The sequence below is a fragment of the Alligator sinensis genome, unplaced genomic scaffold (assembly GCF_000455745.1).
Source record: "Alligator sinensis unplaced genomic scaffold, ASM45574v1 scaffold397_1, whole genome shotgun sequence".
Lineage (NCBI taxonomy): Eukaryota > Metazoa > Chordata > Crocodylia > Alligatoridae > Alligator > Alligator sinensis.
In genome coordinates, this window is record NW_005842610.1 from 408,111 (window position 1) to 423,339 (window position 15,229).

At 39.8% G+C, this 15,229-nt stretch overlaps 1 protein-coding gene across 4 annotated transcripts in view; it reads right to left on the reverse strand.

Annotated features, from left to right (window-relative positions):
- Positions 1-1,133: 1,133 nt before the first annotated feature.
- RDX (radixin) overlaps positions 1,134-15,229 on the reverse strand; it is a 65,054-nt gene continuing 50,958 nt past the window's right edge. For 2 of the 4 annotated variants that reach the window (XM_025214888.1, XM_006033147.3), the window contains exons 8-13: positions 13,789-13,952; positions 12,962-13,092; positions 8,387-8,547; positions 7,081-7,173; positions 4,703-4,945; positions 1,134-3,626 (exon numbers count right to left, since the gene is read on the reverse strand). In XM_025214888.1, the coding sequence (XP_025070673.1) occupies positions 3,462-3,626; positions 4,703-4,945; positions 7,081-7,173; positions 8,387-8,547; positions 12,962-13,092; positions 13,789-13,952 (957 nt within the window). In that variant the 3' untranslated portion in view covers positions 1,134-3,461. The remainder of the gene's footprint in view (positions 3,627-4,702; positions 4,946-7,080; positions 7,174-8,386; positions 8,548-12,961; positions 13,093-13,788; positions 13,953-15,229) is intronic. The other 2 variants (XM_025214887.1, XM_006033148.3) reach the window with 1 other exon arrangement.

Consider the following 15,229-nt stretch of genomic DNA (forward strand, 5'->3'; position numbering starts at 1 on the left):
CTTGGCACCGAGATAATATTAGCCCTCCTGTCCCTTACTCCCCCCGCTGGCAGACCAGCCACCGCCCAGCCCACCATCCCACAAGCCACTCCTGGTGCTGGGAGCTGATTGAAGTTGGGGTGGGGGGAGGGCAGATGGAATCAGGGGATGGGGTAGGTTTGCTGGGGAGGGGTTGTTCATCTGGGGGCTGGGAAGAGGGCTCAGGAGGGCTAAAACCAGCTCTTGGTCCAAGGGCAGGGGGAAGCTTCCTTTTCCCCCCAAAACCCCCTGATCCCTTCAAACCTTCCTGGACCCCACCAACCCTCTGCGCACCCTACTACCCCCTCCTCCATCCCTCCAAGCCCCCCATGGACCCACTCCACACCAATCCTGCCAAACCCTCCTGGTGTCCACCAACAACCCCCTCTGTGAGCTGCTAGCTGCCTGAACCCCCCCTGTGGATTCCATTTGCCCCTGCCCCAGATCCCCCTGGTCTCTCCCATCCCGATTTACCTTAAATTGAGTAGCCATTTTTAACTCAATCTAACTTCCCTGAAAGTCTGTACACATCCAATGTACCAACTGAGAGAAGATTTGATCCACATGGAAAAACTTTAGCAGATTAGTTTATCTATCTATTGGTAAGGGAGAAGCCAGGAACAATCCATGTTCTTCAAATTGGTGAGATGAACAGAAACAATTAGAATGCTTATATTTAAAAAAAACCTGAAAGACAGGTTTAAGAAAAAACTGTCAATATACAGTATTTAGAAAAATAATCACCACAACAAACCAATGGCTAATTAAAGTAAACTTTACCTAGCTTTTAGCTAAGTACTGTGCAGGCAGTGATTGAAAGTTCTTAGTGGCCAAATTACCCTCTGTCCTCAAGAGAACCAATTTACTCTGATGATTCATATCCTCTTTTGAAATCAGCAATGACCAGTTTTTTCTCCCAACTGTAAAATAATTTCTTAAACAGATTACTATTCTGTAATTTTGACCACAAAGTGAAATTTTAGGATCAATGTCCCAAAGTTTTCACTACTCTGAAAAACAAAACAAAACAAAAAACAAAACAAAAAGCTATTTACAATGCATTTAGCAAATTTGCCAGAAAAAAGGTTCGTTAAATAACAACAATGGACCTCAGGAGAAATTAACTGTATCTCTTTATTGTTAACCAATGAATGTTATCCAAAATAGTAGATGTAATCGTAGTTTAATTGTACAACATAAAACATGATGCTAAGGGAAAAAGCATGTTGAAATTTACTTCACCAAGTACTCATTAAACGATTCTCAACATTTCTGCATCAGTAAGTGTTTTCAACTGCTGGTGAATGCATTTATCACCACTTTGTTCATTGCGAAAATCCGTATGTTACAAATGGTTGTTCCTGGTTGTTTAGAAAAATTCACACAGCTTTAAAAAATGGATTAGATCCACTGTAATTCTAATCTATAAACTGTAGGTTTATGAACAGCAAACCTAACTGATATTTTCCAACACTGATTAACTGATGTAATAGTGTTAGTGCACACTTTTCAGCAAAAACAACCAAAAAGTCATTGGAAGTACAGCATTTCACTTGCTATGGCAAATTGTTCTAACACTTTGGAAATCTGAATGTTCATGCTTCAGTGTATGAAGCCTGTGATACATAAATTGTTCTTTCAATGCACTGCAAGTAGAAAAACTAACTTCCACCAAGCAGCATGTTGAAGCATGTGCACAACATCTGCACACCAGTCTTCAAAGTTAACCAGACACTTTTAGCCCCACAAGCTCAAAATATATTAAATGTAACTTTATTCCGTTTTCATGATGTCATCCCAGATAGTCAACCTTTAACTCAACAAAACCAAAAAAAAAAAACAACCAAAACTCAACTGACCTGTTCATAAGTAACTTGAACCTATTGTGCATGAAAAATGTTTAATAAAATGGCAAATTTTAATAGATGAGTGTAATTTATGAGTGCATAATATCAAACGGAAGATAGCTGAACCATCCTCAGAGAAAGCAAGGCTTTTATAAACTGTAACTAGGGTACTATAAAATAAAAAAGACAGTCCGTATTTGTTGCAAAATGACCTCTTAAAAGAAAGACTCAATCTCCACACATTATTTGACCTTATAAATTTAAAAAACCCACCATTTTGTTTAAATTGCCCTTTCAAAAAGTTGTAACAACTGAGCAACAACGATCAGACATCAGATACAAAGACATAATTATGAACTGGCCTCACTGAAAAATAAAACTACAGGTTCCTTCTTTTCTTTTTTCAACAATGGGAGCTTTCATTTGGTATTTGGAAACCCACATATAAAGTAAGTCAAACACATTCCACACCCCTCCCAGAAGAGAGTATACCAGTGACAAGTTATAGTTTTAGAGTTCATAATAAGCTTTTACAATTTAACTCAACAAAAAGGCAGTTAAACAATATTTAGCAACATAAATCCACCTGGAAGGAAAACAAAACCTTAAGAGCACAAGGACTCCTAGCTTTGTAAATATCATCATAAAGGGAAAGACAATTTCACACTAAAGATTTACATGGTGTTTGAAGGACCAGTCATCATGTATATAGTAGTGAGGTAGGATACTGTCCCCTCCTTGGGACTGATGTTTTCATATGCTCCCTTGCCAGAAAGGTCCAGGTTTTTCCTGTTGCAACTAAAATAATTATAAGCAAACAGGATATAGGGGGGGTTTGAAGGTTTTATTTTTTCTTCATTAAACTATTTCTGCATATCTAAAGTTATCATCTACAAAAACAATATTTATTGAAGCCTATCAGCAGATATGTGCTGCCCACAGGTAGTGTTCCATTTTTAAAAAAAATCTGCTGGAACTACCACCTGCTCTCTAGACCTTTGTGAACAGGTAGGCAAAGAAAACCATCAATGATGACAGGACATGAAACACCAAAGAAAGTTTAGGGGGAAAAATAAAAATAAAACGCACACAAGGATGTCAGCAAAATCAGATTCCTACTAGTGCAGCAAAATTGAAAAAACTGCATTTCAAACTGCATCACACAAACAGTATCTGACAGTTTTAGATTCGTGCCTCAAGTCCTTTTTACCTCTTAATGTTTAGGTAACACATACATTTGTCAGTCATGATAGTTAGCTGCCAATTTTAAGGAGAACAAAAAAGCAAGAACAGAAAATGAAAAAAAAAACTATGGGAGATAAATGTTCTGCCGTCATTTTCCACTCTTTCGACACACATCCCTTCTTCCCACACCTCTCCCCCGCCTCCCCTCCATCCACTGAAAAAGCTGGGTATATGACAAGACTGCCTTATTGTTGAATGCCTTCCTCTAAATTTTGTCTTTAACCACCACAGTCAAACTGGTATAAGTGCTTTGGCAAAGTGGGGTGAAATCCTTCAAAACTGCAAAGGCCTGCTTTTTTTCTCTGTTGGTGGTTCAGCTTTACGAGGAACAGATATGCAAAATAACAGCTCTCACATTGCTTCAAACTCATCAATACGCTGCTTTGTATTGCCTTGTCGGATCTGTCGAAGAGTCTTGTACTTATCACGGCCCGCTTTAACATTCTCAGCATGAAGGACATCGTTCTGAGTTTTCTTGGTTTCATCTCTGGCTTGGGCCAACTCAGAACTTAATGCCTGTTGAATAAAATATTTGTGTTTTAACATTTTAATTAGCTTAGATTTTCTGAGCATGTCTCATTGGAGGTTATAGACAGAGTTTTCCTGACTGCCAAAGAAACACTTTATTCACTTCTCCAGAAAGAAGTGAAACCGCTAATGTTATCAGGTCTATCATGCAAGCTGAGAAGTCATTCTAGAAGTGTGGGCAAAGGGCTAAGAAAAACAGCCTTATATTCTAATATCCAAGAGAACAATTTTGCTAAAGTAGCTGAACATGGTTTGGTAGGAGAAGCTAAGGAATAATCTTAGCCTTCCAGTTAAGCAAAAACTGACCAGTTTATTTACTCCTATGCCTGTAATTGTACTGTAGCAGAACAGAAATATATGTACATGTATGCTAGTAATATACTGCTACTGAAAAGGAACCAGAGGTCACATTTTGGTTTTGGTATTAGAGTACCTGCTAACAGTATTATTAAACTGGCCAGTGACAGACCGATCACTTTTTCAGTGGAAAAAAAAAAACAGAATCTCTCTCTCCAGACTAACAGTTTGAATAAGGATAAACCAATTTAGGACATACATTTCATTTTTATAGATACCATAAATTACTACAAAGAAACCCCCAAATGCTACTGGTTAAAAACTTTTTGCGCATTTTGCAATATATTTTACAGTTTAGAAATTAAAACATTACACTTCAAAAATTCAGAGTACTGTAGATTAGCTTCCTATTTGACAGGAAACATTAGTTGTAATGCAGCAACACATTCACACAGAAATCTTTAAGTGATACATATACAAAATGAGTTACATTACTCCCAATCTTGCTACATTCTCCGTTATGTGCAGTTCCTAGAGCAATAATTAAATGATACCAGTTTGTAAATAACTAAACTAGTACGTGATAAAATGTACTATCTCCTTGCCATATTCCACTTTAGTTTTGCTTCTCTGCACTAGCTTTGTGCTAGTTCAGTTTTATTTCCATGTACTAAATAAATGCACACAAGATCTTAAGCAAAAAAAAAAAAAGAATGCACATTTTTAGCTGTAATTATAACGTTAATGCAACTGCAAACCTTCATTACCTGGAGCTGTTTCTTAACACGCTCATTTTTCTGTGTTTCCGTCACCCGTTCTTCCTCACTTCTGTGGTTTGTGACACCATCAGAAGACAGTTCTGCACTAGCTTCAGCATTGTTCTCATCATGCTCATCGTGTTCATTCTCAGTTGGAGGAATAACTGGTGGTGGGGGAGGTGGAGGAGGAGCAGACATTACCGTCTTGAGCTCTTCTTTGGTCTTTTCCAAATCCTCCTGGGCTGCAAAAGCCTAAATAACAATAATAGTAATTAGCACATATATAGTTCTCATCTGCAAAATAATTTACACACAATCAAAGAATTAAAAACAAAAATTCTTTAGCTAGTCTAAGAATACCACTACTTCCATACAGTAATGAAGTCCTTGTTATTTACAAACTAAAAGCTATAAGCATGAATGTAGATTGGTTGTGATCAGAAAACATTTTTCACCATGTTGATTCACCATTCACTATTTAGAGCTGAATTAAATATTAATGTTTGCAAGGACTTGAGAATATTAATGTTTGCAAGGAAGTTCTTTTAGCTAGGCTTCAAAAGGAGCCGGAAGGAAGGAAGGAAGGAAGGACTTCATGCCGCCAAGCTCTGGTGGGATTTGTGCTGCCATATCCCTTAGCCCCTTGACAATTCCTGACTAAACTAGGTTCACTGGCAGACAGAGACCAAAGCCCTGAACTAAGTGGGGGAGTAGTACACAGGCAATCCAGGAAGTTTCTGGAGAGTGTTGAGAAAAACTTTCTGGTACAAGTGTTTGAAAGGCCAACTAGGGGCTGTGCTCTTCTTGACCTGCTGGTCACAAACACGGAAGACTTGGTGGGGAAAGTAGTAGTGCAGAGGTCTGCAGTGTTCTTGCAGCCTCTTCCTTGCCGTCGGCCCTAAGGTGATTGTGCCAATCAAAATGCCTTTGTGTGCCAAGCTCTGGCACCCATGCTGGGGGTTTCCTACCCCTGTAATAGTAGATGGCAAATTGGGCAGCAGTGACCATGAAAGAATCTTGGGAACTACAGATCAGTCAGCATCCCCTTAGTCCCTGGAAAAACCATACAGCAGGTCCTCAAATAATCAATTTCTAAGCACATGGACAAGAAGGTGATTAAGAACAGTCAGCATGGATTCACAAATGGCAAGTCATGCCTGACCAACTTCATTGCCTCCTATGGTTAGATGACTGGCTCTATGGATGCGGGGGGAGCAGTATATGTGATATACCTTGACTTTAGCGAAGCGTATGATACAGTCTCCCACAACATTCTCACAAGCAAGCTAAGGAAGTACAGGTTAGATGAAGACTGCACGGTGGATAGAAAACTGGCTGGATTGTCAGGCTCAATGGGTAGTAGGTCAAGGGCTCAATGTCTAATTGGCAGCTAGTATCAAGTGGAGTGCCCCAGGGTTGGTTCTGGGGCCAGTTTTGTTCAATTTATTCATCAGTAACCTGGAACATGGGATACAGTGCACCCTCAGCAAGTTTGCCGATGACACCAAGCTGTGGGGAGTAGTAGATATGCTGGAGGGTAGAGCTAGGATTCAGAGAGACCTCAACAAAGTGGAGGACTGGGCCAAAAGAAATCTCATGAAGTTCAATAAGGACAAGTGGAAAGTCCTACACTTAGGACAGAACAATCCTATGAACCAGTACAAGCTGGGGACTGACTAGCTAAGCAGCAGCTCTGGAGAAATGGGCAGATTATAGTGGACAAGCAGCCGAGTATGAGCAAACAGTGTGCCCTTGTTGCAAAGAAGACTACTGGCATACTGGGCTGCATTAGGAGGAGTGTTGCCAGTAGACTGAGGGAAGTGATTCTGCCCCTGTATTCAGCACTGGTGAGGCAACATCTGGAGTACTGTTTCCAGTTTTGGGACCCCCATTACAGAAAGGACATGGACAAATTGGAGAGAGTCCAGCAGAAGGCAACAAAAATGGTTAGGGGACTGGGGCACATGACTTCTGAGGAGAGGCTGAAGGAACTGAGCTTATCTAGTCTGGAAAATTCAAGATAATAGAGAGGGGATTTAATAGTAGGCTTCAACTACCTGAAGGGTGGTTCCAAAGAGGATGGAGCTAGACGATTCACAGTGATAGTGATGACAGAACAAGGAGCAATGATCTCAAGTTGCAGCAAGGGCAGTTTAGGTTAGATATTAGGAACAACTCTCTCACTAGAAGGTTGTAAAGCCCTGGAACAGGTTACCCAGAGAAGTTGTGGAATCACCAGCCTTGGAGGTTTTTAAGATGTGGTTGGGAAGACATAGTTGGGGATGGCCTGCTTTGAGCAGGGGTTTGGACTAGATGATCTCCTGTGGTCCCTTTCAACCTTAATTTCTTATAATTCTATGACTTAATAGACTGTAAGACTTCATTACTTTGTGCTGCCATTCTGTAGCTTCCTCTTCTTTCTTCTTCTTGGCCTCCTCTAGAAGTGCAATCTTGGCAGTGAATTCAGCAAGTTCTGCTGCCTAGGAGAGAGGAAAATGACATAGAAAGGTTAATTCAATACCCTTTATTGGCTCTACAGTAGAAGTGGAAAAGGCCTTGCTATGCTCTGAGCAAGAAGAATATATTCATTATGACACTAGTAATTTTTCTACATTTTAAAAATAGAACTTTTAATTATAAATGAGCTTGAGGGACAATGTTTGTGCTGCATCTCCCCAGGTGGAAAATCCCTGGTTAGGGATGATCTTTACAACTCCCAGACTGAGCTGCCAAGGGAGGTGCAACTGATGTAAAGTAACAGCTAGAGGCGCTCCAGTGTAATTAACCACAGTCTTACTTTATCTACCTCATAGGCTGGTGCCACAACCCAGATTCTCAGTGCTACAGTAACTCCCTTCCTTGCCCTCAACCTGCATGTTACACTGAGGAACGGCCAAGTACCATTATGGGGCTGTTCCTTTACTAGAGAAATTCTAGCCTGGCAAACTGTGGCTGGGATGATATAGTTGGGCATAGTCCAGCTTTGATCAGGGGGTTGGAGTAGATGACCTCCTGAGGTCCCTTCCAACCATAATTTTCTATGATTCTAACGCCCCACTATGACATCTACTGAGACAGAATATACTGTAGTATACCCAAGCCAAGTGCTTTTAGTGAAATATGAGATTACTGCTGTATTATCGGTGGGGTTTCACAAGGGTTAGTGCAATACTGGCTAATCCAGCTCCCACTGAAGCCAAAAGAAGTTTTACACATGAATTCCATGGAAGAATTAGGGTGTGAGGATATGAAACACTAAGATTCCACCTGAAAATGTTATTGCATTAGTTTTCTTTAACTAATAAAACCATAGAGGCATAATAGGATCCTATAATAAGTAACTGAGCATAATATGCTACCAGACGCACACAAAGTGCAATGACACCTGGAGCTGATCAGAGGACAACCATTGCTGGGTGTCACTATATGGTACAAAGGATGTATTTCAAAACAAATTAGTATTCTTATTGCATTTTAAGATTATTAATAATGAATAGGTCAATATTTGATGTAGAAGTGGCAAACTACTTAACAAAGCTGGAATTTATCAAGTTACTGTAGCTTATTTATGGTTATCTATACTCAAAAGGATAAGTATGTTTGCTCCTTCGGCAACAAAAGTAAACAGGCTACATTTTCAACTCGTTTCAATAACCATAGCTTGGTTTTAGGGATTCTGGGGTTACTTCTTACTAGCTGTTCCTGGTTCTTCATTTGATCAGCAGCCTGTTTGGCTAGAGCAGCTTTAGCTTCTTCGGCAGCACGGCGATCTTTTTCCAAGCGCTCTGCTTCTTCTTTTGCACGCTTTCGTTCTTGATCCAGTTCTAGAGCTCTTCTCGTCTGTTCTTCTAACTCTGGCCAAAGGAAAAATGTCAAGACATTGCCATCTGGTTTGTCCTGATAACTATGTTGTTTATTATGCATAGTTCAACAAACCATTGAAAAAAAATCTAAACTTACCTAGAACAATGGCCAACATACTCAATCCTGGTCCCCCAAGTTAAGCTCCAACACCTATTTTTAAACACCTAAACACCATATTTAAGACAAGCTGTTTAAAGTCAACAGGAACTGCTAGGTATCAAGCACTTTTGAAAATCAGTGTAAAGGTTCCTATTTTTTTTTAAACTGCCATTATTGGTAACTAGTGTTCAGTTGGGGCTAATTTTAAAAATAAGTAGTGACAATTCCATTTGCAGCCAACTGGGCCTACAACAGGCCGCCCCAAAATAAACCAACCCCCACCCCCTTCCTCTCTCCTGTTCCACCTTGATAAAAATAAGACTAAAAGATACCCTTACCAGTTAGAAAAGAGACTACTAAGTACTCTGCCACAGCATTTCACATGATTATTTTAATGTCTGAGCAAAGGTTTTTCACTGATACCTTTTATTGAATCAACTGTTTAGCTGCAAGCTGTTGGACCAACTTTTGGGCCTAGACCTGAGGAAGGGCACCTCTTCCTTGAAAGCTGCTCCAACAGCTTCACCAACTACAGAGTTTGTCCAATAAAAAAAAATTACAAAAAACCTTGCCCTTCAGATATTTCCCAGACCATCATGGCTGCAACAACATTCCAACCCTGTTATAATCATTTTGATACCAAAGATAAGCCTAAAACAGTATTCCACTACAATGACTTATAGATATTCCTTAAGCACTACAGAAGAATCTGTTGGCCACTTTAAGCATGCACTTGGTACACGATGTCAACAACAGTAAGATTTAGAAAGCAGTTTTTCAGAGAACAGTGCCTAGTAGGATTTATACCTCAACACGCCTCGTTATCTTGATGGAAACTGTATTAATCATCATGCTGTATCTGGTTAATATGGACACCCTTAAAATAGCATTGCGGGTTTTTAAGTGACATGCAAACTTTTCTTTGTTCCTATTACAGCAGACGCAGTCTTACCTTCTCCTGAAAGAATAAGCTCAGAAGGACCCATGTTGAACTCCCAACAAAAGTTATACAATGGTCTAATTGTGTAATTTTATGTAAATATTGTTTGTGTGTGTGTGTTTTATTATATATAAACACAAATATAAAATATCTCCCCACCCCCGCCCCAGGCTTGTGTGTGTGATACATGATATATATAAAAAACAGAAATATAAATATATAAAAATAGAAATAATATATAAATTAAAATAATCAGACACACAAGCCTGGAGGGGGGCGGGGGATACTAAGCACCAGGCATACCGCATACCCACATAAGCTGGAAGAGGGTAAGGCCTAGCTAGTCTGGGGCCATAGGATTGACTGCAGGCTGCCTTGGGGTAGGCACCACAAAAAGGACATCACTTTGGCAACAACAAAGATGGGGGGAGAGGGGAAAAAAATCAATATTCTATTGTTATTTTTGTTTAGATTTTAAATAATGTGTCTCTTTGGTGGGGGGGGGAGGAAGGGGAGGATGAGTGGGTTTGGAGGCAGGATGCAGCCAATAACAGAGGGAGGTACAGGCCTGGGAGAGAGAGTAACAGAGGGAGTGGATTCCTCTGGGTAGGCTTGGGAGTGAGTTGATTAGAGGAGTGGGGGTGAGGGGGGCACATAGCAAGCAATTTTTGGATACTTTCTTTTATGGAGTAAGTGAGAATGACTGGGTTGGGTTGGGCTGGACTGGGGTGGGGGATACCCTTCTTGGTCAGAGGTAGGAGAGCACGAGGGGAAGAAGTAGGGTGAACTGCTTTTGCATTTGGGGGGTTGAGGGTAGGGGGGACAGTTTACTGTAATATATTATTCTTTCTCTTTCTCTAATTTCTGCCTTGCACTGAAAGCCACCCAGAGCCTCTTCTTGGAAAGACAACATATAAATCAAATCTAGTAAATAAATAAATAGTCAATATAACTAAGTGAAGCACAGGATGGACCATGCCCTGCTAACAAGGAGTGATTCTCTATTTCCAATGTATGCCGCCGCCACTTATTTACTGCACACAAACCAAATCCTTCTTTGAAGGCAGATGCATATGTTGCCTAATGCTATCCCAATACGTTCACAAAAAGTGATTTTCACAACACCTTGTGAGAGATGGGGTTTTACAGTCAGGGTCCCAAGGCATGGAGAGGTCAAAGTCAGAAGGATATACTAATTTTGGGTGCCTAATTTGAGATTACTAGGACCCATTCTTCCACACACTTAGCATTACAGAGCTGTAGTGTGTGAACACAGGAACAATTACTGACAGAGAACATTTTGCAATGCACTGGAGCTCCATAGCAACTATCCATTTGCGTGCTCTTACCCCATGCTAAATGGAAACTAACCCATGGCAGATTACCCCATTTTCACTGGGAGCTAGCTAAAGTTACCACAGTAATTAGCTTCCAATTACTGCGGGGTTGGAGTAACCACATGAGCAGTTACTATTCAGCAGCTGACATACTGTAATGCCATGCCCCCTTTTACCTCAGAGTAAATTTTTCATATGCCCCTACCCTTGTGTGTTCAAAGTATCATTCCCATTGACTTCAGTTACAGCTGCGAGTGCTCAGTACATCTACAAATCTGATTCCTAGAACGTCATATAATTAGTAACCATCTGTGAGAAGCCTGGTTAAACTACCTTTCCTTGCATCACATAAGCATCCTGTAGCACTGACAGAGATACGAATCCATTTCTCCAGAGTAGCATTCAATTGGTGTAGTAAAGATAGGATCTCTTCTCTGCAATATCCCTTGCCTCACACACTACATTTTCCAACTTCTGCTACAAAGCAGACAGCAGGCCTAGACAACAGCCTCTTTCACGTAAATCACTCACAATCTGGACTCACTTATTCCTTCTGAACATAGAATGAGACAGGATCCCACTGAAAAATACAGAATGGGATTGTACAATTAACATTCTCACCACACATGCACATTACTTCTTGTATTTCATATTTTTTCACTGCCTGACTTTGCACTCAGTGCTCCTTTTTGTCAGCTTTGAGGGGGTGGTTTATGCGTGTGGGCTTACACACACACTTGGTAGGAGTCTAACAGTAGTGCAATGCTCAAAGATAATTGAAAGTAGCAAAATCAGTCCCCAGATGGTGGTATCTGAGAGGCCCTAAAGTGCAGCTCACTATTACCATAATACAAACTCCAAGTTTGAAGCCAGGAATGCAGAAAATTATATAAACCATTTGGAAGGTATATCACCTTTAAATTGTCTTAATCAGGGGAGCAGTAAGAAGTGCAATTTCAATTTTGCTGGCTTTAGATTTGTTTTTACTTGATACAGCTCATATATGGTAAGGTGGATGATAAATCAGGGATCCTGGTTTCTCTCTGATTAAAAAAAATCCCCAATTTTCAGGTTAAAAAAGTATCCCATATATATGGATTTTGAGATAGTTTTTTAACTCGAAAATTGGGGATTTTTTTTTTTTTGTTTTAATCAGAGAGAAGCTGGGATTCCTGATTTATCATCCGCCTTATACTATATATTAGTGGTGTTTCATTTTGATCATGGCAAAATGTGGATTTTGGTTTACTTTTTTAACCCAAGAATTGGTTTTGTTTGTTTTTTTAAACGGAGAAAACCAGGATCTCTGATGATAATGTATGTAAATACACCAACAGTGCTTAAAGATATTGTTGTGATATATCAACACAAGGGGGCAGCATTACATTTGCTGTGGTAAACAATTTTGTATTTTCAATTTTTTTTTCTTTTTAAAACTTTGCACTTAATGTAACTTCAAGTCCCCAGCATTTCACAAACTTGAGACTAAATAACCCATACTGCAAATTAAACAAATATTCAAAAATTGAGATTAATATACACATGCTTTACCTTTCATCATACCCTTTTATTTTGTTAATACTGGAAAGTTTCAAAAGTCTTATTTTTCAATTTCCTTTGTGTTTATTGTTGGCTTGTTTCTCATTTCATAGTGTTTAAGGAACCTACCACAGTAGCATCAAGCACAAAGAATTTCTTTAAGCAAGCAAATATAAAAAAAAATGTTTAAGTTGGAACTGTACCTAAAACTGTCCATGAAAAGTATTTAAATTTTATAATTACTTAAAAAACAATCCTAAACAATAGAACTAAAAGTACCCATATGCATTGACTTAACACCTTTGCAAGTTTTGGAATGGGAGATGAGGGAAAAAACAACAAAATGAGCAGTGGGTTCCAGCAGGAAGGAGGGAGCTGGTGTTCTGCTTTGGGGTGTTGTCTGGGGAATCTTGTCCTTGGGCTGTTTGTTTACTGTAAGCCACTCTGGATAGGGTGGGATATAAATCTGAAAATAAACTAAGAACTTACCTTTCTGTGCCTTCATTGTCTGTTCTTCAATTTGTCTTAAGCGTTGCATTAATTCTTCTTTTTCACGTTCTATTCTTTCCTTTTCTTTTTCTGCTATTTCCCTTTTCTTTTTCTCATTTTCTAGTTGTGCCCTAAAAAACAAAAGAAGTGCTGAGTAGACAGGCATAGGTGCTAAACCAAAGGGGAGCAAATCCTCTTCCCACGTCATTTAAAAGTCATGACTTCAAAGGAGTTTCTCAGTTTACACAGCTATCCGCAAAAGCAGATTTTAGGTCTTGAACGTGTTTCACATTCAGTTTACACTACAAATAAGGAATTCTATTATAATACTGTATTGAAATGGAACGCAGAAAGATCTTTAAAACAGGCCTGTAATGCAACTAAACATTTTTGGTCAAAGTTTGACCAAATCATGTCCAAGGCTTTAGTGGACAGGTGACCATACTGGTGCTACAAATTGCAACAGTGTTTTCTAATGGTCAAAGAAAAATCATGCTGTACTAGGTTCCACTAGTATTGTCTATCTTGAAGTTTTGCCAAATCTTAAAGAATCAAGCAATAGAGGTTTAAACTATTTAGCAAAAGGAAGAGCTTTATGAAAAATGACAGAGCTTTCAGTAATAACATTTTCACAAAAGACAAGGTTATCTGTTAAAAAGCTAGATGATCCATTTCAACCTGCAATCTCTCTTTTTTTTTTAAATACATAAATAAGTAGTAGATTTTTGATTTCTGGAACACCAAGAACTCCGATTCCATGCCCTTGAGATCTCTTGAAGTGTTAAGATAGTATTTTATTATGGTTTACAGAAGGTTTAATACCATACCTCTCCAACTGTTTCTGATGTTTCTCCTCTCTAGCTTGGGCTTTCATTTGCTGCACTTCAATTGTATCAGGTTTTCTCCTCCTCATGTACAATTCATGATTTCCCATGCAGAGTGCCAAAATCCGCTTATTAATTCTCAGGCGAGGTGCATAAAAAACAAAATCCTAGCAAGAAATATTTAAAATTTAAAATACTTGCATTTGAGTGTTTATAGTCTAAAAAGTTTTATTGAATATCTGTAGGAAAACCCCCAGTTTTTTTTGTTGTTTTTTTTACTGCATTCGCTCCCCTTCCCCAACCATTTCTGACTTTTCCTCTCCCTCTCTATTCCCTATAGATAAGTATAAGTTAGGATAAGCTTTAAACATTTTTATTTTGGTAGCAAGTTTTTGGCTTTGGATATTCAGTTTTACATTGTATTATTATTAGGTTTCTATTGATTCTTAGTGTTGTATACTGTACTATTATCATTTTTGTATTGATTTGTATTGTTTCATATGGATATTGTATGGTTTAGGCCTGTGTTTTTAAGTGAACCAAAGTCATGTCAAGGTTCCATTTTATGTGTCAAGTTTCTATCTTGTGTCCTCTCCCTGGGCATCCCCTGTGTCACAACTGTATGAGTCACGTATCCCTCCCATGTAAATTGGTTCCTGGATGAATGAGTGTGATTGGGAATGACTGAAATACAATGGTAGCAAGCCTCTACTGAATGGCCTATAACGACTGGGCTATCGCCTCGCATTGATTCATCCAGGAACCACGGACCTCACCCAGGAATGGAGACAAGAACCCAGCATTTGAAAGACAAAAGACCCTACAGAACTAGCAACTCTTACCATTACAGACACCTGAAACTGCGCATCCCTGCATGGAGCACACATGCTCAGTACGCCAGGGGCTGACCCTTGCCTGGGCATGCCTCCTGTCACTCGGGTCACACAAGATCTGCCCTTATAAAAAGGGGCAGTGAAGACAGACCCAGTGGGACGCTCTCTACATCTGGACTGGCACCATGCCACACCACCTATCCACCCAGAGGCCCTGCCGGCAACCCCCTTATGGACAACACCTACTGGACAAGGACACCTTTCCAGCCTGGATAGGTAAATATTACCTGCATACCTCCTCCTACAATTTAGACTCTCTCTCCTCCTGGACTCCAATGGACTTCAGCCCCTGCACCAAGCCTCTTTAAACCCTGCTGCCATTGTGTGTGCGTGCGTGTGTGTGTGTGTGGGTGCAAGGGAACCAATTTGGCATTGTGTCACCATCTCCCCTGTTCAATAAAACCACTGTCATTTGCAACCCCGAGTTGGGTCATGTTTTTCAGAATCCCAGTCCCTTCCTTATCTTAAATTCCAGCCTCATTCTCTCTCTCAGCTCCAGTCCCCACCCTTTCTGCTAGTTTCCTGATCTCCTCCCAATTCCATCTCCCCTC